Below are 24,328 nucleotides of genomic sequence, written 5' to 3' on the forward strand. Positions count from 1 at the left end.
TCTTTTTGGCGTATCCAGAATTGGAGATTTCGCATAGGAGCCTTACTTACTGGAAAGCATGTGCGTTTATTTAAGGTACTGAAATGACAATAATAACATTTTAAGCAACAGCTTTTTTCATTAAGAGACTGTTATTTTTGGCAAAATCATCAGTCTTTTCTGCCATTATTGACTGAAGATAGTTGCCTTATCTGCCCACATACCAGCCTTTGAGCTGGGTACATTTGAAGCAGTAGTACATATTTGCTTTCTATTTATATATATATATATATATATATATATATATATATATATATATATATTTCACACACACCACTTTTTTAATCCACAATTTAACTTGATGCACGTCCCCTCTATTTTGGGTTGTTTTGCTGAGGTTTGTCACCCCCCCCCCCCCATTATCACTATCACTCTTCGCTTTCTACAAAAATTGAATTTGTTAGCTAGACATATTTTATAGCACTGGGTACTTAGCATACCTGAAAATAGTATTTTTACATTAATTTAGTTTAGCTATTGTAGTTCTTTTCATTTTCGTCTTATTCTCCATGACTTATCTGACTTACTAATAGACAAATATGTTAACTGCTCTGATTTGCAGTAGAATATTTTTGCATTGTCTGCAGTTTGTAATTATTTACTGTTATCACATTTGTTGACTCTAACAACACTGTATCTGAAAACAGGGACCTGTGATTCAGTCCACTCGCCTCTACAAAACTGGTCAATCAGAACACTCAATACATTACAATACAAATAGCTACTTCAAAAAACAGCCTCCTTAGAAGTGAGTCAAGGTGACAACATCAATAAAAAAGCTGAACACGGTGTAGAGGTGACATTAAATATAGTTTACAGTGACACCATGGGAGATACTACCAGGATACCATACCATTTATTACAATCTATAGAAGCAATGTTGTGCCACACGTATTGGTTAAAAATGTAGTGAATTATAGGGGAAAGAAAAACACTCATTCTGGTTAGAGAAATGGCCAAATGTGTAGCAGCTCATACCCAATGCAAGCAAGTTCAAACCAGCACACTCCAGGAGGAAAGTCCTGCTAAAAAGTACGTGGCATTAGATAAAATATCAGCATCAACAAAACAGACTAAAAAAGACTATAAGCTGACTAAAGACTAGGTCAGCTGACATACCAACAATGAGCAAGTTAACAGGTAATGGACTTGTGTAATGGCAGCCTTTCTTACTATACTTCATGTTTTCCATTCTCCATGTATAAATTCAAATATTTCAGGCTAAGTTATCTTTAACCAAATCTATTAGTTGGTTTACCTTTACAACAGCGAAACACACTGGTGTGATTGCTCAAAATGAGCAAATCACAGCAACGAAAATCAAAACCGCAACAGTTTTCAATGTTCGCAATTTAGCAAATCGAAAAGCAGATTCGCTGATTTTCGAACATAAATGTCGAAAAGAAAATGTAATGAAGTTTAAAGCAGGGGGGCAAGCCCCCCTGCACCCCCCACATGGGGGGCTGTGCCTCCTCATACCCTCCTACTTTAATATTCTAACTCCAAGATTCTAACTCCAAGATCACACTACAGTGGATAAAGGGACCATTTTCCGATCCCCACTCTAGTGCAATCTGCCCCAAAATGACGAAACTGCAATGAGCGAATGTCACTGTGCATTCGCTAATTGCACATTCGAACCTTTGCAAACGTCCTTTCAGACAACTGCTGTTCGCCCTTGTGCAAAACACACACATGAAGGTAAACCCTATTAGTCATTTCTATATCAACACCACTCTCTCATAAGCCATTTCATCTTTAGCAGAACTTTTTTTTTTTTATTTCCTCCACAAAACGTGCATTTTTATTTATTTTTTCTTCAGTTTACAGGTGTCAGCAGTTCTCTTAGCCTTTATGAAGAACCACAAATTAAATTATATGTGGCAATGTTCAACAAAATATGAGTTTCGGCTCTTACAAAGACCTGGAGGGATAGATGCCTGTCCCAGAGACTTCCTATACTCTGGAACTACCCATCTACGTCAAGCAAAGTTCCTCATTAGCACTCAAGAAAAATCTTGATGAGTGGATGGGAAATAGGAAATACACCCCAGGGATCACTTCTGTGGCTCTGCTCGACAGGGGCACAAGAAATTAACTTTCTTGGATGGCGTAAGCCAGGGAATCTTGTTGGCTAGGCTTACTTGGGCCCTTGGGCCTATATCCTAGTACCTACCTATGAACCTATAAAACAAAGTTGATATAGCGGTTGTTACTCCTTTCCTTATAAATACAACCCTATTTGACAAGTAGTTATAATACTGGTTCAAGCAGTTTTTTTCCTCGAGTTTAATATTCTTAACCCTTAAAATGATATCAAATTGCATTTCTTGTAAAAATATAACAAGCGAATAAATATTCACTGTGAAATACTCTGTAGACTAAAAGTAAGACTCCTGTGACTCACCAGTAAACCAGACTAACAATTTTAGTATCCTGACTTTTTTCACTGCATGACTGGTCTTTCACACCATGCAATGATTTGGTCCCCTTTATCTGTGCTTTAACTTTTTGTTTAGGATTCTGTGTACTTCAGTAACTAGTACTATGATTTTGTGGGGTACTGAATTTTACACAGCATTGCATCCACCTTAGAGAGTTTTGCCATCCTTGGTATTAACTATTAATGAGCACTTAAAATTACAACTCTTGATCTGTTAATAAACTCAGGGCCTTCTATGCATCAGTAATTGCAATAAGATGGATTCTGGAGTGACTTTTTCCATGTTGTACCTAATGGCACGTGACTGCCAATAATCCAAGCAGTGTCCTTATTAAATTATTTACGTACGTCATCAGTCCAAGTTATTATTACACAATTTAACAATGCCCATGTACTTAACATCTGCATTTGCATGCTAATTGTGATGCTCCAAGCATGTACTAAGTACTGGCCAAGCACAGAGTCCTTCAGCACCCCATGACAGTAAAATCTAATTTTAATCATTCACATCCTATTATAGAACCATTTCTTAATCCAGATTAAAAGTGTGTTGGACAGCCCTAGATATCAGATTAAAAAAGAAAAACAACCATGCCAAATACACACAAGAAATCCAAATATATAGTACCAGTTTGAAAGTTTATTTCTCCAGTAGTGTGACAATGTATCCATAAAAATGTGACTGCTATTTGTTAACAGATTTTGAAAGTATTAGCAATTAGTTCTTTAATCTTTTATGCATCATTACTTCCATAAATTCATCAGGTGATGCCAATAATGAAATGGGTCTATAATCAGTTACGTTACATTTCTTTCTATATTGAGGATAGCCTGGGACTACAGCATTGTGAAATGTTATTTCATTTAGTACCCTGCTTACATCTGTACCTCGTTTACTTCTAAAGTAATATTAAATCATCTAGTATGCACACTTCAAATGACTTTCTGACCAGGCTGGCAGTAAAAAATGTTTTTCTTGCAAACATGTATCACTTTTTTTAGCACATAAGACAGAACAGCTTTCAGATATTTCAGTATTTACTCTTTCCCTGTACTTAATAGACATGTCTCGTTTGTATCCCCTTTTCTGGCCTTATTTATGTACATAAATAAAACTTTATTGGTATTTTACATGTGCATTGCCAGTGTTGATTCCTGTTCTTCTACTAGTAGTCAAGTAACCAATGATTAATTTTTACAATCCATCACTCACAACTGGACAAATTATAACTTCGCAAGTGGTGTGTCAATAAAAATAATTGCCAACACTTAATACAGCACCTGGAAAAATTCACCTTTTTTTCCTTTTTCTCCACAGCTATGTGACTGTACAGCTGGCATACATAAGTAATGGGGGAGAGAAATCACTCATGTGGGGGAATGCAAGGAGGCTTGTTCCCCCAAGAAATTTTTTTCCACTTTCTGCATCTATGCAAAGCTAAAGAGTGTTCATCTGGTCATGGCAATCTGAATATTACTTGAGAGATTACAACTGAAGCATTAACTCCTTCTTAACAACGTGTTTCTTATTCAGTTTTCTTTCTTTCAGACCAGCACATAGAAACCTCAGCTCTTTATTCTCCAGTTTGCCCCCCAGCTGGGATGTCTTCTGTGTAGAGTCTTCCTGTGCCCTTTGTGTCACCTGGGGTTTCAATGGCTACTGTGGCTCGTCCCACGTCCAACAGACATGCAGTTAGATGACTGTGTGACCCAATAAACTGTCAGAAGGTGTGCATGCAGTGTGTGCGTCCGCTCGCCAGTGTGTGGTGTGTGTGTTGTGTGTGTGTCCCTGGCTGAGCTGCATACCCCTAAGCAGGTAAATATGCACCCAAACTCTCCGATAAATCAAAGTGATCTACTACACTTCTCACATATCCTTCTTTTACAATGCATTTCCTTTCTGGTTATACTCTTTAATGTTAAAGCTGCAAGCAGTTTGAGAAAAAAGAAATTAAGATTTTGAAATGTTTAATGTTTTAGTTTTGCAGTCTATTCAGCTTTTCTTTATAATCACAGATGTAAGTACTGGCAAGGGGGTTCCACAAAACAGCAATGCACTATGGGTAATCATTCTAAAGCAGCATGCTACTTTAGAAGGACAGCTACTTACATTACAGTTTCACTAATAAATTATTACACATGTTAATTTTCAATATGAGGTTTTCCAGATATGAAAATTACTATAATTCTCTCTCGTTGTTGCAATTAACATAGAAATATAGTAGCCTATACAATAACCTGGGTACTAACATACAATCAGTTCAGTATTTTAAGACATCATGGCAGGAGTTTAAGTTCCAGAAAATGTTCGGGGTGTGGTGCTTATCAACAACATTAAATGCAAAGACAGAACACGTTGTCTATCAAAATGGTATAATTTGATATTGCATATTGTAAGGAAGTTGTACCAATATCTAAGAATTTGTTATCTGCATTTGCTATGCAATGTGTAGCAATACACTTTAAGCAGAATAAATCTTTCTTTTGAGTTTTGCTGGTAACCAATATTCTTTAATCTCCTTACTGATCCTGAGAACTTCCTCTGAATTATCCTACTTCTTAAACATAAATTATATGGTGATGAAGTTTCACGTAAAACTGAAGGAGGGGTACGCTATAAAAAATGCATAGTTAGGTCCTGAGCCACTAATAACATTGCACCACTAGCAGTGAAATTAGTGTGGAGGAAATAGTAAAGCTGATCTAAGTTGGCTTCCAAACTTATAGAAAGCAGCTGGTAAGGATGAATAAAAAATGCACAGATAAGCTGCCTAGCAATGGTTCTGAATAGTTTCTGAAATATACCATCCCTGCCAACTAATGTGCCATCATTTTCTTAAGCCAACATGGGTACACATCAGTTACTATGATGACAGAGAGGAAGGAAGTGGAGGAAAAACATGATGACTACTGAGGCAGTGGAAAAAAGACTGAGAGCAAGTCAGTCCAATAACTGCTAAAAGCAATGGTAATTATGAGGATGTTTACATGCTCGTTTTCTCACCATATGCTTGGGTGGATGACAAATTCTTAGACCCCAGGACAGTTGTGATGAAAGACCAAAAGGCCTGATAGTTCTGCTGGAAATTAGTTAATATGATTTACAAAATGTACAATTATTATTTATTTATTTATTTAATGTTTTGGTTCCACTAGTAGTGTGGAATGTCACTGACAGGCCTTTGGTTCTAGAGTACACCTTGTTTATTTTGTTAACGTTCTGGTATTAGTGGCGGAACCTCATAATGTACCGACTGATACTGGAAACTTTCACCTTTCAACTATCTTTAAGAAGTAATGCACAGAATGAGTTATTTATTTGAAGAGGAAAAAAAAAACAGTTTGGTGTCATAGCACCTAATCTACACAGAGTGGACTGATGCTTAACGCTAACCAGAAGCAGAAAGGGAGATTTGGGGCAAACAAGATAAAAGAGCAAAGCAAAAACAGAATATTCCTATTTCTCTGCAGGAGGACGATCTCGGAGTTGTTATATATGAAGTCAGGGGGTGTGAGGGGCTTTTCCCCCAAGCAAAAAAAACAAGTTTAAAGGTGAAGAGCAATGTTCGATATTCGCTCTTTTCCTGGGTTTTCTGTCTTTTTTTCTGGCTTGTCAGCATCTTGAGCACTGCCATTACAATAGGGAGTCATGAGTGAGAGACACAAGTGAACAGTGGAAAGCCAGGAGAGATAAAGTATCAAGCAAATTGTAGGTAGCAACTGACGAGGAGAGACAAATGGATACATGTCAATCTTTCAGTACAGAAGACACACAGGTTAGACAGTGGGAAATGGGAGTAAAAATGTGCACATACTGTATGTATATGAATATATAGACAGAGACAGAACTCTATATATAAATACAGATATATACAGACGTATTCACAAACACACACATACTAAGATAGTATTTAGGCACAAAAATGCATAGTGAGGAAAATGGCGGAATTTATTTATAGTGCAGACGGTCAAAATTACATTCCAAATTCAAAAGCCAACTTTCTTGAATACCTTTGTGACATAAGAAAACGTTCTAACTTTTACTGCTATTAAGTTCTAGTTTTCTGCTACAGTATGAACAATGATCACCATAGAACAGTAATGAGAGGCTAAAACAGATTTAGAAGCTGTAAAACAATTCAGCCTCTTACACATTTTGATATTATTGTTGTGGGACAACACAACATGTAGTACATATTTTTTAAGACATCAAAGATTCACGTTGCTTCTGGCCACTGCCTGTAGAGTAGTCTTAAGTGTGTTCCAGCTGCCAAAAGTGTAAAGCACTTTGTGCTTCAACACTTTTTTTCTCCAAGTAAATAATAGTATAACTGGACAGTTAAATTTCCACGTACTACAAAGAATTATGATGTCTTCACTCATGTCTTCATTCACAACTCACATGTTATGTGTTCCTTATATAGATTTTTGACTTGCATGCCTTGATCACATCAAAAGTGGGTTATAACTGGAGGCTCAGGCACAAGACCTGGAAACATTGTGATGGTTAACTGATTTGCTAAAAGCAGCAGATAGAAGCAACTAGAGCGGAGGAAATAAAAAAAAAAAAAAAAAAAAAAAAAAAAAAAATAGAATTGCCATGTTCAGTATCGGTTCATATGCTTAACCACCTGTGATATAGTCACAATTAAAATAAAGGAGTCACAATTAAAATAAAGGAATTAATAAAGTGAGGTATGGAGAGAATTAATGGTAGAATTAGGCTGAATTTAAATCAGGACAGAGAGATGTGATGTGGTGGGCAAGAAGAAGTCTTTACTGGATGTAGTCTGTAATCCAAAATTGCCTCTTCAGAATTTGATACAATCAGATTAAGCAAATGATAATCTTTCTAAGTGTATATTTCCCCACTTATACTCAACAACAAATATGATTTTTTTCTTCTGGTGGAACTGGGCATATCATTATTCATTTAAACATTTCAGTCCTTCTTATGAACGGAGCAGTACTGTAATCTGTATGCAAAACCAGAAAATAACGACAAATGCAGTGTAGCAAAGCAATGTTTTGTACAGTATTGTGTTAAAAACACACGTAAAAAGAAGTTCTTCATTAGCAGCATACCTATTTATGTCCTGTTTGACTATTTTTACTGTGTACAAAACACTGTAACCACTTCTCCAAAATTCATAAAACAACGGGTGGGACCCACGCTGACTCCTGCACTTGAGTGATGTGATAACTCAAGGAAAGGGGTTTGCGGTATGCTTCCCCCACCACATACAGTATGATGCTGTTGAAGAATAAAAGAACTTTATTTTCTTGGTTAACATCTGCATGTCATAATTTGCATGACATTATCAGAGCTGCAAGCAATAATAATGAAATCAATGCTGACACTTCAACACCAACTATCACTACTTCATTTAGGATCTGAATGCACCAGTGCAGAAGCTGTGGTAGTGGTACATCTGTGAGAGCCAGACATATTGTTAATGATGTCACAATGCAGTCCCCTTTAAAAATAATGTGTTGGAAACTTGCAAAAGGAACAGGTCTCTCATACTATAGTGGGCGAGGTAAGCTTCAGTCTAAAATGAATCGCTAAATGTAGGATCTCTGAACAGTGGAAGTGCTGCTGTAGTGTATTAAAGAAGGTGCAAGGATTAGAAGGACATTCTATATCTTGAAACTAAAAGAGATGGAAGAGGAGACAACTGGCCTACATGAAGAGTGGAAAACAGAGGAAAATGAAAAAGGTCTGAGATCCATTTTAATCCCTACGCTGGATCATGTAATACAATGTAATCTGAAAAGCAATGAAGTCAGTTAACAGGATGCTGGGGTACATCGCTAAGGGTACAGACTCCTCCAGAGATGTAGAAGTCATCTTTCCATTGTACAAGACATTGGTAAAGTCACATCTGAAGTACTATGTCCACTTCTAGTAGCCAGGCAAAGAACGGAAAACAAAGCTGGCAGAACACATGCAATGAGGAGTTACCCAATGCTAAAGGGAATAGAGGGAGTAAATGGAAAGGAGGCAAAGCTTGGTGTAAATCACTGAAAAGGAGAAGAAAATGGAGGACGGATAGGTTTCATACACTGAAAAGGAGCAGAAAATGGAGGACGGATACGTTTCAGATACACAGTGCTATCAGGAAGGATAGTAGACTTGCTTACAAAGGATGGTGGGAGATGAAAGAAATATAACAGGTTGAATTAGCTCCAGTGAAGAGAGGAATAAAGTCTTGAAGATGACTTAAGTGACCTGGGTTTAATTAGTGGTCTGGATGTTGGAGGAAGTGTTGAGAAGAAAATAGGGGTGACAGACTACTACTGGCTCACTCATCCCAGAAGACCAGAGACAGAAAAATCCTCTGTATGACTAGCTGCTATCTGTGACAGGAGATTGAGCACACAACAGCTGGATTAAAATAAAAGTGCTCACAAACTGTGCATAGCCTAGTAACCTCATTAAGGCTGGTGCACAAACTATGAGTCTAGCATTGTGGGAAGTCTGTGCATGTCAAATCACCACAAGGCTCAGCATACAGACCAGGAGTGAAGCATCCTTTATGGCTGCAGAGATGATGGACCCTCATCCGGATGGCCTTCACCTGAAACTGGATATCTTAGAATAAGGTGCGACTATGCTAATCTGATATGAAGACTAGAAATACTCCCAAAAGGTAACATGGGACGTAAAGTGTTTAGTGTAAGGGAATTAATAGGTAGTGGTCCAGTGGAAGAGCTTATAGTCAAGCACACTGAAAGGGCAGAATAGCCAAGAAAATAACAGCAGCTTAAAATGAAACAAGTCAAGAATGAGTTAAGGAAATATTCCCCACAGAGGGTTGAGGCACTAAAACACACCGATTGTCACAATCGCAAAGTACAGATAAACAGAGGGGATCAGGGATACCGGAGGGGATCAGGGATACCGGAGATAAACGTGAGAGTGTAAAAGGCAATTGCAGAGGAGTTCACTGCATCATTCAGGCATAAAATGCATTAGAAAACAGGTGGTCTTCCAGAACCATTGCAATACGCATACTGTAATGTGTAAGGTACTGCAATGACCTCAGCGAATACAAGCCTTCCTAAACTGGGATACCTGCCATTTTTTATTTTTTACTTTCTAACCTTAACTAGAGCAATGCTGCCCAACTCTTGTCCACACGGCAGTGCCTGGATATCACTAAACGTCCTCTGGATGACATCCATCTCCTGTTGCAGTTTTTCCAGGCTATCCTCTACCGCCATAAGGATCAGTGTCTCCTCATCCCTCAGCAGCTGGATCAGATGTTCTTCCTTTTCATGGAGGAACTGGTGCATTTTGGCAAACTCGGAGGAAATGTGTTGCTCCAAAACACGGGTGTCATTCTGAAAATAAATACCAATGTGTTAAAAACAGATTAGCTGACAAAAATAAACTAAACTAATCAAAAATCTTTGACTCTACCCCAAAGAGCTCTTATCACACCGAATGACAACATATGCATTGTCATGTTTGGTTAATATTACAGCACAGTCCTAGGTAGAGACTCTCCCCCTGATCTTATGAGAACTTTAACTTGAATGTTACAATTAAAATGCTAAAACTGAAGCACATCTCGTTTTCTACATATCTATTTCAGTTTTATGCTAAGCCAAACAGTAAACATGCACACGACAATACTGATATAGTATTTATCTTCAGAGTCTGGGGAGTGGAATTTATTATGCAAATTTCTCTGACTCTGTGGGATAAACTGTGTAAAAAAATAAAGCACAGTTGCAAAGGAAAGAAGCCAAATTGAAATGTATGTTAATAGCTGAAAAACAGGAAGGAACTGTAGAACAAAATGTTTCATGGAGTCAGGCTATGTTTATATTTCAGTTTACAATTTCTTAATGATCTGTTGTCCACAACACTTCAGACCACCATAACCATCAAAAAGACTCATCAGAAATCTGGCCACTTATGTATGCTTCAAAACTTTCTAACAGACTATCTATAAAGCCAGTGCCATTTCTCATTTCTTATCTACTCCAAAACAATGCCTCTCCCACATTTACTAATTTCCAAACACTTCAACTAAACAAGATCAGCAAATGCTATATCAAAATAGCTAGATTTACCCATTGCTCTACCTTCAAAAAACACCACTGTGCAGCCTTATAAAAGCTACAGTGGTTAAATATTCCCAGTTTCAATGGTCATTATTAAAATGTGGCTCACACTCTACTATACCAATACAATAAATGTTCATCCATAATTATCTTAATGCAATAATACAAATTCCAGGGACCCTTGTGATCACAAGGAAACAAAACATTGTCCTCGGTTGTTAAAACACAAACCTCACTAGGCAAGTCCCTGTACCATCATGCAGTATTACCACTATGGGACAACTTACCTGTAAAACTCAAGACTAAGCAAATCCAAACCAAACTTCCACAAGGCCCTTCAATCTCACTACCTCCATGACAGACTGTAATTGTCCTCACCTCCTGAGTGAAACACCCAGTCTAAACCTTCCTACCCCTCATCTTTCTAATCATAGCTCTTGCACTCTGATACTTGGCTTTCATTTCATGAATTTGTTCATACTCATGAAAATGTTTTTCTCATTGTCCCACAAAATGCTTGTTACAACTGTGCTTACATATGTGTGTTTGTGAAAATCGTATCTGCATATCTGATAATGTATGTTTGTGAAAATTGCACCAACATAACTCATAACGTATGACATCCTGAATTATCCTGTACATAGCAACAATGTATATAACATTATCTATGTCTGTTTATTAACATTAGAATACCGATTTATAAAACTACTAGTCTGAAAAAATGTTTGCATAATTACAAAAGGAGCATTGCTCCCCCAGCCTCTCCTGAAAATGGGTTTGGTATGGCCCAGTCAGAACATCCTGTTCAACAAATGTAAATAAATAAAACACTTTAATCTGCTACCTGACACAACAAGGTGGCACCATCTGTTAAGTACACACTGTTCTCTATTTCAGTGCAATTACAAAAAAAAATTCAATTTTCTTTTCAAATGCCCTTCACTGATATTCATGTTACGGCTTGTATTGAAATACTACCCCACCAATCGGTTCGAGCACAAATGGGCGTAGCCAATGTGATTGACATGCTTACTGTCTATGATGTGGCATGCAAATAAAGCATGACTGACATGCCATGCAGATTTGCCCGTGACTTCATGAATACTCATTTTCTAATAGTAGTTTTATCACTTTCAATATAGTGCGATCTTGCAGTTGGTATATTTAAGTAGTGGGGGTGTAGGTGGGCTTGCCCCCTGCAAAAGTGATTTTGTTGGTTAACCAGATACTTTTTCTATATATCTCAAGGCCTTCCTGCATTTTTCCAGGTCCCTGGTTTCACATTACTTGTTTCTTGGCTGGGATCCTTTCTCTGCAAAGTCTGCACATCCTGCCAGTATACACATTAGTTACTCAGATTGTTAATTAAGAAATGCTGCTGTAAAATGGAGTTTGCAGATGTGTCCATTCCTGTGTTTTTCTTGCAGAACTCCCATATGACTATTCAAGTGAACAAACAGAACATCATCATGATTATTCAACGATATAGAAAAAAAATCACCACGTGCTGCATCTTGGGCGGGGTTTGGATGGCCCTTTCTACTGCAAATCCAGTGGGGTAGTGTTCTAATACAAAGCCCATGTTGCATCTGTTTCCAGCTACAACTTTACTTCTCCTGACAGTATTTTGTTGTTTCACAAGGCTAATCCAAGCCGACCATTTCTAGCCTTGAACCAGAAAAAAAGAATATAAAATACATATTAAAAAGTAATAAAGTATTTATTCATTGCAGTTTAGTTGGGTTAATGAGATTGTCAAAAAGATGACCCAAGCCACAAGGCAATGAAAGTTACAAGAAGTGATGTTTATTCTGAAAACATTCAATGCACAAAATTTTAGCTATAGCAAGTTAAATTAAAAATTTAAACATATGAAAACAAAGACATACAAAATAAGGTATAAACATTAATTACTGCAATCATACCATTATATAATATATTAGAAACTGCCATATGGCATATACAAAGGAATGACAAAACATTAAAGAACAAGGAAGCATGACATCTGCAGCATATATCCAACAGTAGTAGGAGCCCATGTACTAATGGACAAATTAAGTCCCCCTGGCTCTCTACTTAAACTGAAAACGGACAACACAAGTAGTTTTTTATAAATCACTAAGTGAACCATGCCATGGTAGACACCTTTCAGCCAAGATATGGGCCATAAGGACAAGGCTACAAGCAATTGATAAACAAACAGCTTAGAGAAGTCAATTCAGCCATCATGATTTAGGGAGGGAGAATCAAACCAGGAACCTGGAAAAAACTGCAAGAATGCAGGCAGATCATAGAAATTTCACACAGACAGCAACTAACTCCAAACCCTGTAATCACAAGGCAAAGACATCAACCAAAACACAGTTAAATCAGGTTCTATATGCTGGCCCAATTTCTGAAAATAAGTACCGTGAGCCTACTTTTTAGCAATGTAGTTAGTTCATTGACAAATGTAAAGTTAGGAAGTGATTTGATGTTATTTAATTTAATTGACCTGATTGCAAAAATGCTTCACAGACTATCTTAGTCTGGCCATAAACCTGTTTAATACGTCGACTCCCTTGTATTATCCCCAATCTCCCATTTTCTATGTATCCCAAGCTTTTAATGTTTTTTTTCCCCTCAGAGGATCTAGTGTCATCAACTTTCCAGAAGTGCATCCCATGAGTGCAATCTTCTTAAGGAATCGAATTTCACAATTTATCCAGCATCTCATTTCATAATTTAGAGTACAAAACAGAAAAGGTTCTGCTACTAGAAAGAAGCTTACGTGCTGTGATGGCTGCTAAGTTTTGGAAGGATGCAAATGACACGTGGGGGTAAAGGGCAATAAAATGAAGAAAACATACAGTTGTTTATCTTTTCATTAATTTCTTCAAAATTTACCATGCATCATGCAATGAAATGGATAAAAACTTAAAACAAACAGGCCAGTAAGCAGCAATAAAATAACAAATATGCTGGTTATAAAATCATGATAAGTTAAATGAATGAATAAACAAAGCTGCGCCTAACATCAATTGCAGAAGCAAACGGGTGACCCAAGTTAGTTCAAGGCAATCCAAACCTGCCTCGAGTGTTATATTATTACTATTTTTTTAAAGCCAAATGCCATCATGGGGGAAAATGTACTGACGAGATCTTCATACAAGTAAATGTCTTAATGAGATCTTGTTTCCCTGGAAAGAAAATTCTTCCCCAAAATGGATAGTGCGGCACAAATGTTACAGTTCCATTCATTTTGAATGGATGTTGTGGAAATGCTGCTAAGTTTGAGAGTCCCCTGTAAAAACGTAAGAACAGTTAGTGAATTTTATACTTTTTTCAGTTACTTTCCCAGTATTTTCAATGAACTCCATTAACAAATGGAATTTTGTGGACTTCAAGTCCTGGCCAAGTTATTTTTGTAACCTTCTCTTCCTCATTCAACCAGAGTATCATATTTCCTGTCTTTCAGGGATCAGCTAATTTCTCACCTATGCAAGATATCCACAAACTGATCATACTGTCTGACAAGCCAGTAACAGAGTTCATGTCTCGTCTCATGCTGGTCATCTGAGCAGCACGTTTTACAGTAAATAATGTTACAAAAATGCATTTAATAATCTTGAACATACCCACATTTTAAGTATTCCTGAAAAATGTGCAAACAAAATACACAATTTGAAATGCATACTGGCCACAAGCACAGATTTCTAGGCACAGTAATAGACTTTTATTTTTATTTATTTATTTGTTATTTGTTACCGGCTTAGTCTGGCTGGGCAGGTGTCCTTGTCAGCACAGACCCGAGGAGAAAAAGCTCCAGTAAAAATATAGATTTGTCTTGTACATAGTTAAAACGAAAAGCATAATAAAATATCACAATACATTGAAGAGAAGTTGTATCGCACAAAATCAGGTTAAAGTCATGGCAATATTAAAACAAGAGACGTTTGTACTTGAGTGAACTAAGATAGTAGATCCAATGTATTAAATGGAGTCCTGTTAGTGATACAGGAATAGTCTGAGAGTAGAATATAATACACATAGCTCGGACATATGATGAAGAGAAACAAAGGACAGAGGAGGAGAGGCAAAGGCAGGGGGGATAGCATTCAAGTAGGATCTATACAAGAACAGGTCCATGACTTTAGCAGATATTCCTTTATAGCTAGTTTGAAATTGATTGTGTTATTAAGGGATCGGATCTAGAGAGGATGTTTGTTCCAAACAGTGGTGACTGTGTGGCTATAAAGTATTTTGCCAATGGATTTATTGGGTTTCGAAATTTCAAGGAGATGTTGGTCAAAGCCAAGTAGTTCGCGGTTAGGAACATAAGGGGAGATGAGAGTTGCAAGAGAAGGACAGGCAAGAGGTTGGTGAAGGATAGAGCGAGTCAGGTGAAGCTGGGTCAGGAGGAGTTGATGTTGAAATTCTAGCCATTGGAGTTTAAGGAAAGGCAGTGGTGAGAACGATATGGAAGATTACTGGCAAATCTAAATCAGCATGTAGTCAATGATTTTACACAGAGTATTTGTAAATCAAATGTTTCTGGGTACATCTTAAAAATGACTGCCTCAAAAGCTTCCAGTGTTCCCCTCTCCTCTCCCTTTCCATTACTATTGATTTATTTTACAAATATTCCTCAATGTTTGCATCATACATTATTCTCACTCCTTAACAAAGTATAATGTATTGACAGTTGTCATCATCCCTGTTTGTGCTCACTACTTGTCATACCGGTCAACTTCTTAGTGCACGAAATCTGGACAAAGCTTGAGAAAATGTAAGGACAAAGGCCCAAAAATATGGACAGATTTTAAATATTGCTCTTGGAGAGTTGCTAGAATAATAGATTTTTTTTGTTACCATGCATTTTCTGTCAGATATGAAGTCTATACTCAAATGTATGTCATTATTTAGTGATGTCAATCCTCAGATCATCCCAGTGATTTGCCAGAAAACCACAAATTTTATAAGGAATAGATCAAAAATAAGAGCCAAAATATGGACAGTTGAGAGGTAGGAGTACATTGCTACAACCACTTAAATTTAATGTTAACCAAATTTCTCAAACTTACTTGCAAAGAGGAAAAAAGAAACTTTCACAGGCCACGGTGTTGTATCCTCTAGGTGACCGAATCTCAGTTTGAGTTTAGTTAATAACACCTGCATCAGTTCTGTTAATCAGTTTGGGGTGGGTGCTACACCTATTCTACAGAACTCAGCAGCTCTCACTTTGAGCTTGTGCACTCTTTACTTATTTATTTCTTGCACGTAACCCACCATGGTCACTCTAAGCCTACCATATATTACACACACCATCCATCCTAAACCCCTTTTCCCATATGGGGTCGGGTGTCACTTCTGCAGTGACAATCATCTTGAGCCAAGGTTTACATCACCGGGTGGCTAGCCCAGTCATGGTAGTTCATTCATACCACTCACTCACATACACACTCTTACCTATGGCCAATTTAGAGCGTGTCCAATACACCTACTGCATGTCTTTGGAACCTGGACATGCAGACTTTGCAGAGAAAGCACTGCAGCCAAGAATCAAACCAGAGAACCTCTTGCTGTGAGGCGACTATGCTAACCTCTGTACCACCATGCCCACCCTCTGTCACGCAAACATATGCACACATATAGTGACCCACACATAGCCATACAATACCAGTTTACCATGGAGTACTGAGCAACCCTCTACAAAACAACTGCAGCAAATGTTAATACAGAGGGGATAATGTTAGATCATGACCTCCAGTAACAGTTGTAGCACCAAACAAATGGCAGAGACACCATCCAGCAAACAGATGCAAACCTGGAAGCTGTGCTCAACATTTTTCAGTTACACACACACACACACACACACACACACACACACACACACACACACACACACACACACAATGTACAAGCAAAACACATGCTAATATGTATCCATCAACAAACTAATGCTGCAGTTACTATGGACCACATATGCACAATTACACAATGACAAATACAGACACAATTACACCTTGCATTTATTTTCAAAAACTCTCTGCCCTTACTTTTCTGATCTTCCACTACACCCAAGCTGTGTAACATTTCCTCCTAACCATATTATATTGCCATGTTAAATTCAACAGACATTTCTTTACAATACCTTTTGTTGTCGGTCTTTCCAAAAACTATAGTTTCTCACATGGTTCTGCTTTGCTAGTTAGTGCTATATCATCCTAAAAGTCTGTTGCTGTCTTGGATCACTGCCCACAGTGCATATGTACCCTTCCAAGAACATTATCAATCTTGGTACAATTAGGGCCCCTACAGTTGTTTATAGATGTGGAAGCCGCAGTGGTGCAGCGGTAGCGTTATCGCCTCACAACAAGAGGTTCTCCCATTTGATTCTCGGCTGGAGCACCTTCTGTGTGGAGTCTGCATGTCCTCCCCGCGGTAGAGTGGCATTCGAAAGACATGCGTGAATGGGCATGCCTTCGTTGAAGGTTGGGCATCGGCCTGGCACCTTGGCACCGTAAAAATCGACTGCCAATCAGTAGCGTACAAGTTCCGCTGTGGCGACCCCTAACCGGGAAAAGCCGAAACAACAACAACAACAGTTGTTTATAGATGCGGTGACCTACAACATGTTTTCTTACCACTACTTACAAATAATTTCTTTAATTTAAAACATTTCTCAGTTATTTCTCTAAATGCCTTACCATGCCTCTTATTATCTTTCTTCAGATAATCTACTGATACTAGCCAGATAACCAAGGATCCACTGTGGCAGAAACACTACTGTGTTGTTGTGGCAGAAACACTACTGTGTTGTAAAAACATGTATTGCTATATGCATTTTAGAACAACTGCCACAAATGTACTGATGGCCATCTACTCCATTACATAAGTCAGTAAACAAGGAGAAACAGTCTAGTATTAGTAAAAGAATAACACAATGCACTGTACAACAACTGTTCCCATACATTACGAGAGCAGTCATATTGCACAGTACATAATAAACTGTAAGAGAGTTTAAACAGTACACTCTACCATGCATACTAAATGGGATGCCACCCACTAAACCTTCAAAATAAATGTCCACATTTCCTACCAATTTACTAGTGATCACTTATTTGTATGGCTTGTGATGCTCAGAGGAGGATCATACATACATTTACTTATCCTGGTACTTAAAGAAAAGGTAGTTGTCACAAAACAAAGCATACAATGCTAGTCTTTGGAAAAACATCCAAACTTCTGTACCCTTTGGTAAGTCATGCTAATGTAGCTATAGAATAGGCAGCCAGGACACAGATTTTGCTTTCTCTTAAACAGTGACATTTATCCATATTTATTGCCTACTGCCCCTAACATATAGGATGATACGATCATAGGAGGTTACTAGGCTATCAACCTCGAGGTCATTTCAAGCTTAACTGTTTCATCCCAATGTAATACCATAGATACTCTAGTCAATACCCAGGATTGTATTTAGTAATGACTGCCCATGTCCAAAAGGGTTGTGGGTCCTATCCCGGTTATGAATTTACTGTGCCCCATCCACTTATCCAGGTTCCTTTTGAATAGTGTCATAGAGGTGCGCTGGTTCACATGAATTGGCAGCCTATTCCAAAGATGCGTCAGTCATTGGGAGACAAATCTGTCCCTCCAGCAAGTCTTATTCAAATCACAGGCCATATTTAGGTCCCTGGAATGGGTAAGCTCTAGTCGTATTTGATTTATGGATGTGCAGCAAATTCGTTAGGTTTGGGTTGTAGATTGCTCAGAAACCAGGCATAAGTCTCCCCTAACAAGTCTATACGATACTGAGTATAGTGACAGGGACTTTAGTCAGTCTGTGTAAGGCACGTGCTGCAGTCGCTTGATTTTCTTTGTTAGAAACCTCTGAGGTCTCTCCAATTGCTGCAGGTGTTTGTGAAGTACATGCCAAAAGAGCCATTATACTCAATTATGGGCCTGATTAGTGATGAGTATAGAGGGGTTATGACCTCCTTTGCTCTAGAGGCGATGCCTTTACAAATCAAGTGTGCTATGTAGAAGGCCTCTCTCACTACAGTAGACACATGATGGTCAAAGTTAAGGTCACAGTCTACTTCTGATCCCAGATCCCTTACCACTTCATAGGTAAATACAGTACTGTTGTTAATTTGATAGTGTGAAGGGATATAAGGGAATGATAATGCATTTCTTTGCATATAGTTTGAGACACCAGTCATTGGATTGTGTAAGACGCTCCTGAAGTATACCGACATCATTTAGGGATTCGATAATTGCACTCAGTTTGCAGTCGTCTGCAAACTTGGCCATGCACAGCCCCTTAGTTTTGGCCTGAACTTCTGAGAAATGCATACCAAACAGTAGGGAGTCCAGCACTGACCTGTCACAGGTCTGCTGGTTGATATGGAGTCGCCCACTTTGATAGTGTATGATCGGTTTCTGAGCCAGTTGGCAACTGATTTACAACAAAGGGTTTTACATTCAGTTTTAAGTTTCAGTAATACCAGAGTGTGGGATTGTGTTGAATGCCTTGGCCAAGTCTAGGTATGCTGTGTACACAGATTTGCCCTTGTCAACGACCCTGGTGAATTAGAGCATTGTTTTAACATTATGTATAAAAGCAAGGGAACAATTTGATTCCATTCACTCTGATGATGCCATGTGTTGATGGTGAAAGTGCTTAGTGTGTGGATTAAAACATTTCGGAATACTTGGATGGTCGTTGTGTTTTTATTCTATACACTTATACAAGTGATTGTACAGGACTTTAGTGTAACCTTTGGTGTAGTTACCACTTCCAGCTGAGGGTGGGGCCTGGAATGCCTTTATACCTTCCCCTAGGAGGGTACAGTTTGCCATGGTGAAGTTTTTTAGTGTGACTTCGCCCTTTGAGAGTTCTGGTGTTAGTGCCAGTTCGAAGATAACTTATTTGTGGTCCGATTTAACTAAATGAGGATCCAACAGTTGCGATGGTACATCTGCTTGTCATGTTAGTGAGGACCAGATCTAGTATGCTTGTTCCTCTTGCTGGGGTTTGAACAATTTGTTCCAGGGCATTTGAGTTAAAGTCAAAGAAAGTTTGCTCTAGTGAGTTAGGGCTAGAGTAGTCTTCCCAGTTGGTGGGATAAGTGAAATCCTCCATGACTTAGAGTGTGTGGCAATATTTGGATTGGTTCCAGTCTGGTCAAGTAGGTTGTGTGTGCATCACTCCAACATGAGCTCTGACAGTCATAATGGTAGTTGTCGCTGAGAGACATGAGAGCATGCATGACCTGACAAATCTTGGCACCAGGCAAGCAGCTGACTGTGACTTTCTCCTTATCTAACCTGGCGAGTGGGACATCCATGCATCTCCAATGACAAGAAAGTTTGGTTATACGAGTGTTATGCCGTAAGGGCTTGGTAGGTGACACACTGGAGTTGCTATGCATCTTGGGTGCTGTGGGCACTGTGTTAGTTGTAGCAGGTCATGTGTTTTGGAGGTCTCCGGTGTTTCAGTAAGTTTTTTTGAGAGAACCTCCACGTATGTTGATTTATATGTTGGATGCGTACTGTGTGTATGAGTAGCGGTACTATGTGCATGAGAAGTGGTGAGTATGTTTGACAACCTCTTCAGTGTTACTGTTTTGAGTGCTAGATAGCAGGGATTCAAGATTCTTGGTGTAAATACATCTCTCTCACTGTGTACTAGAGTGCGTTATTATTGGAGGGTTATCAGTGTACATGAGGCAATTGCTACACTACCTCAGAAGACCCAAGTCAAAGGCTAACAGGAGAAACAAGGGTAGTGCAACTTGTCCATAATGCTATGTTTGAAGAACCGTTATCATAATGGAGGTGTTTTCAGGACTGATCTAGGAGGTGCTCTGCAGATGGCGGTTTCTGACGGGGTTTTTGGTTGGTGGTTTAATAGATTACAGCTCACTAGCAATACATCTTAGACTGGAAATGTATTAAAGATGAGAACTACAGTAACGTACTACAGCTGTATCCAAGGGAAAAAGTATCAAAATTAACTGTCCAGCTATGGAGCACAATTACACAGCAGTGAGCAGTGCTGCTGCACAAGACACAAACAAGCAGAAACCCGCTCAAACTTAAACTAAAAAGCTTAAATACCAGAAGCTAAAAACTTTAAAACAAACTTTAAAAAAGTTCAAAAGAACCAGTGAGGGTGCTTACTCCAAGCCTTAGACATATCACCCTTCACCAGACAGGTTCTATTCAGCACACTTCTTCACAAGGGTGCAGAAGGGCCCCTTCTAAACAAAGAAGGCTTAGAATATGCTCTCAGAATAAAACATCCATTACAAAAAGACACAGATGCAGCAAACCTGTAACTGGACTATGCTACAGTTGCTAGCTACTCTAATTTAGGCAGGAAACACTAAAAATGATTTAACAGTAAAAAAACAGCAGTGGAGACACTAAAGAATTTTCTAAACTGCTAACAAATCAATTACGTAAAACACTGCTTGGTGAGAAAACAGAACAAACAGAACAGAAATTTAGAAAACAGTGAAAAGCAGCTTGCAATCAGTGAAAATAGCAAAAAAGCTTTGGAGACAATGAAAACAGCAACAAAATATATGATTTAACAGGCACAGTAAGGCAGAGAAATGCAGTACAAATAGCTCAGTTTACTTTACAGTATTAAAATACAGTATTAAGTAAGTAGAACATAAATAAAAGTGCAGTAAGTGGTATAAATCAAGCAAAAAGAAAAACAGGCAACTTATAGTTTTTGGGAAGCTCAGAAGCCTCTAGTCATCTAGAATCTCAGCTCAGAGTTGTGGCTGGTAACCCATCTCAGTTCAACTCAGTTCTCTTATGTAATAATTAGATAAACAAGAGACAACAACAAAACTTGTTTTGACCTCTAGACATACTGCGCACAAGCCATTCTCAGGAGTCCCATAGAAAAAAGCTCCAGCAGAGGTACAGTAATAACATCAGGATAAGGAGCTGGATAACAAACATTTCAAAAATGTAGCTGCAGAACATTAATAAGTACATGATACACAAGTCGGGTATTGTAGTGGGTCCGAGGTAACAGTGCAACTTGGTTGTAATTGAAACAGAAATAATTTGCTTTTAAGCATGTATGTATAGTGATTCTCCTTTTTAGAGAATATGTACTTATATTTCTAGGGAGATGTGTGTTTCTGTGGATGCAATCTACCAAACTTAGTACGGCTAAATCACAGTTAGTTATATACATAGAGTGCTCAGAAATCCCAGTGTCTCATTTACTAAAGACTTTTTGGCCCTCCCTTTTTTTGCTGTCAACATAATTTGCCCAACGAGTACTTCTTGTACCCAGTGGACCCACCTGTCCGCCATTGTAAGACTTACTCCATGGGGGTGAGATCCCCATGTTCTAATCATTCCCTGACGGGAGGATACTGATCAGCCCACACATTTCACTGTGAGGAGAGTGTCAGGTGTTTAGGACAAGGATGTTTTGCCAATCGTGTGGACGGATGTTCAGTAGGTGGTTCTGACTTCTACAATTACTGCTCATAAAGGGGGCACAGGTGCAGCTAAGCATGCAAACGACCTACCAATATGGTGTATTAGTATGCTGCACAAAGCCACTATTGTCCATAATGCTATGCCCATAACTGTACACTTCTATTGGTGCCAGCTAAGCAGTGAACCTGATCCCCACCCCCAACAAATAAAAGCCAGCATCAGCCTCTTCTCACTCCCATCTTTTCCCACCTGTCGTACTTGGCACCCATGATGCCACCGGTTTTACTTGGCACCCATCCTTTCCCTGCCTATCGTACTTGGCACCCATGATGCCACCCATCATACTTAGCACGCATGCTCCCACCTGTCATACTTAGTACTCATCCTTCCACCTGTCACACTTAGCACCCATGCTCCCAACTATCGTACGTAGCACCCATGCTCCTGAGTACAGGTGATGTTGTAGTGTCAGCACTTTTACATATAATAGTTAAATGCCCACAGTGCTACAGGCATCCACATGTTCTGCTGCGACAAGAAAGATTAATTTGACTGAGTGACATAGCAAATGTTAAATAGCTGCATGGGGGGGGGGTCTAAGGACAGGTTCAATATCTCCATACAAAAGAAGAAGGCTGTGAGAAGCAACATGAGAACAGAGATAGACAATGGAGGTGTAAAAATGAAGGCTGCAAAGAGAAGATGACAGTAGAATTTCACCGACGGGAAGATCCCCTGTGGGGAGTTGATAAATCATGTCACCATGTGGGTAAAGGTACAGAATATGAGTAGACAGAGACATCTAGGAGGTAGACAAGAAAGCTGTACATGTGGCTGAGGCTCTGGAAAAACAGACAGCTTTCAGAATAAGTTATAAATTAAGGTCATGAGTTAGTGTACATATTGAAAATGCAGTCATTAAATTTGGTTTAAAAATACCATGGAGAAAATGTGATAGATTGAGAAAAGGTGGTTTAAAAAAGTCATGTTCAGTTTAGACTGAGGAAAAAGTAAATTAATAAGACTAAGACGTAAAGGAATTACTTACAAGATGTATGGTGAGTGAATCAATAGGTTGGAAGGGTCGAGGTTACTTTTGCCTAGTAACTCCAATGACTATCAGTAAAAGAATATAGGAAAAAGGCATTCAAGAGGTGAAGTAAACACAAAGTAACATTGCGACTTAGAAAATGGGGCACAGTGAATGTGCTAGGGATTGTTTCAGGGAGAAAGGGCTACTGGAAGAGAGGTAAACAAAGGAAGATGATGTTCCCTATTTTCACTAGCTAGTAGGCTTGTTCAAATGAACTGCAGATGCAGGTGGAGATGGTAGAGTACTTTACTGATGTTTGTTTCATATTCTAGTTTACTGATATATCAGAATGAGGAACTGTTTATTTATTTATTATTTATCTGACATATGTTAACAGGGATAGTCCATCTGAGCAAAAGCCCTTTTTCAGTGGAGGCCCAGGAAGAAAAGCTCCACAGTACAAGTAAGGAAGAAAATTTACAAAATTAAAGATTAATACAGTGAAAAATTTGCAATAAAACATTTAAGCAAATGTAGAAAAAGCTCCACAGTACAATATAGTAACAGGCATTATAACACTGAAGAAAAAACATAGCAAAGAAATATACAATAAAACATGAATGAATTTACATAAGTGTTACCCAGTCTCTCACTGCAAGCATTTCCTCATGTCCTTATAACACTAAATCATTGACAGTTTTAACCCACTACATATTTTAACCCACTACATATTTTCACTTTTTTCAATTCTCAGAAATTCCAAATAATACTTCTATAGTTCATATAATGAAATGAACAAAACTTAAAATGCAAGTTACTTGTCTGCAACATAAAAGTGTTCTTTCCAAGAAATGCAGCAAGAAAAAAAATTCTTTAATGTGCAGAATCAGCAAAGAAGGTGAATTTAGAAATGATATGTAAGTTTAATATTGCTACAAGTCTGTGACTCTGCAACACTGTTTTCCAAGTATCCTAACAGCTATTATAGTTTTTCTGCAGGTAACAAACATTTTGAACATCTAATAAAACACTTTGCTTTAGCAGATGTGCTACAAAAACACTGTCAGATTTTAAAAATATTCTTCACAAGCATTGCTAATTTATGACTTGTAAACTGATCTTCTTATATACCTTAGTATCGATTCTCTTCTGCTCTTGTGTTTTCTGTTGGGTTCTGAGGTCCATCAGTTGGGATTCAAGTATTAAAGATATACGTTTAAGCTCCTTCTGTAGAAACAAAACATGATAAAATGAAAAGTATAATCATGCACAAA

General features: G+C 38.3%; 1 protein-coding gene across 1 annotated transcript in view; it reads right to left on the reverse strand.

The window, feature by feature from the left end:
* The window catches only part of LOC122813725 (zinc-binding protein A33-like), a 139,409-nt gene that overhangs the window by 80,795 nt on the left and 34,286 nt on the right, over positions 1-24,328 (reverse strand). The window contains exons 2-3 of the mRNA XM_044086191.1: positions 24,186-24,281; positions 9,590-9,829 (exon numbers count right to left, since the gene is read on the reverse strand). Of these exons, the coding sequence (XP_043942126.1) occupies positions 9,590-9,829; positions 24,186-24,281 (336 nt within the window). The remainder of the gene's footprint in view (positions 1-9,589; positions 9,830-24,185; positions 24,282-24,328) is intronic.

The sequence above is a fragment of the Protopterus annectens genome, chromosome 10.part0 (genome assembly GCF_019279795.1).
Source record: "Protopterus annectens isolate FY-2018-M chromosome 10.part0, PAN1.0, whole genome shotgun sequence".
Classification (NCBI taxonomy): Eukaryota; Metazoa; Chordata; order Ceratodontiformes; family Protopteridae; genus Protopterus; species Protopterus annectens.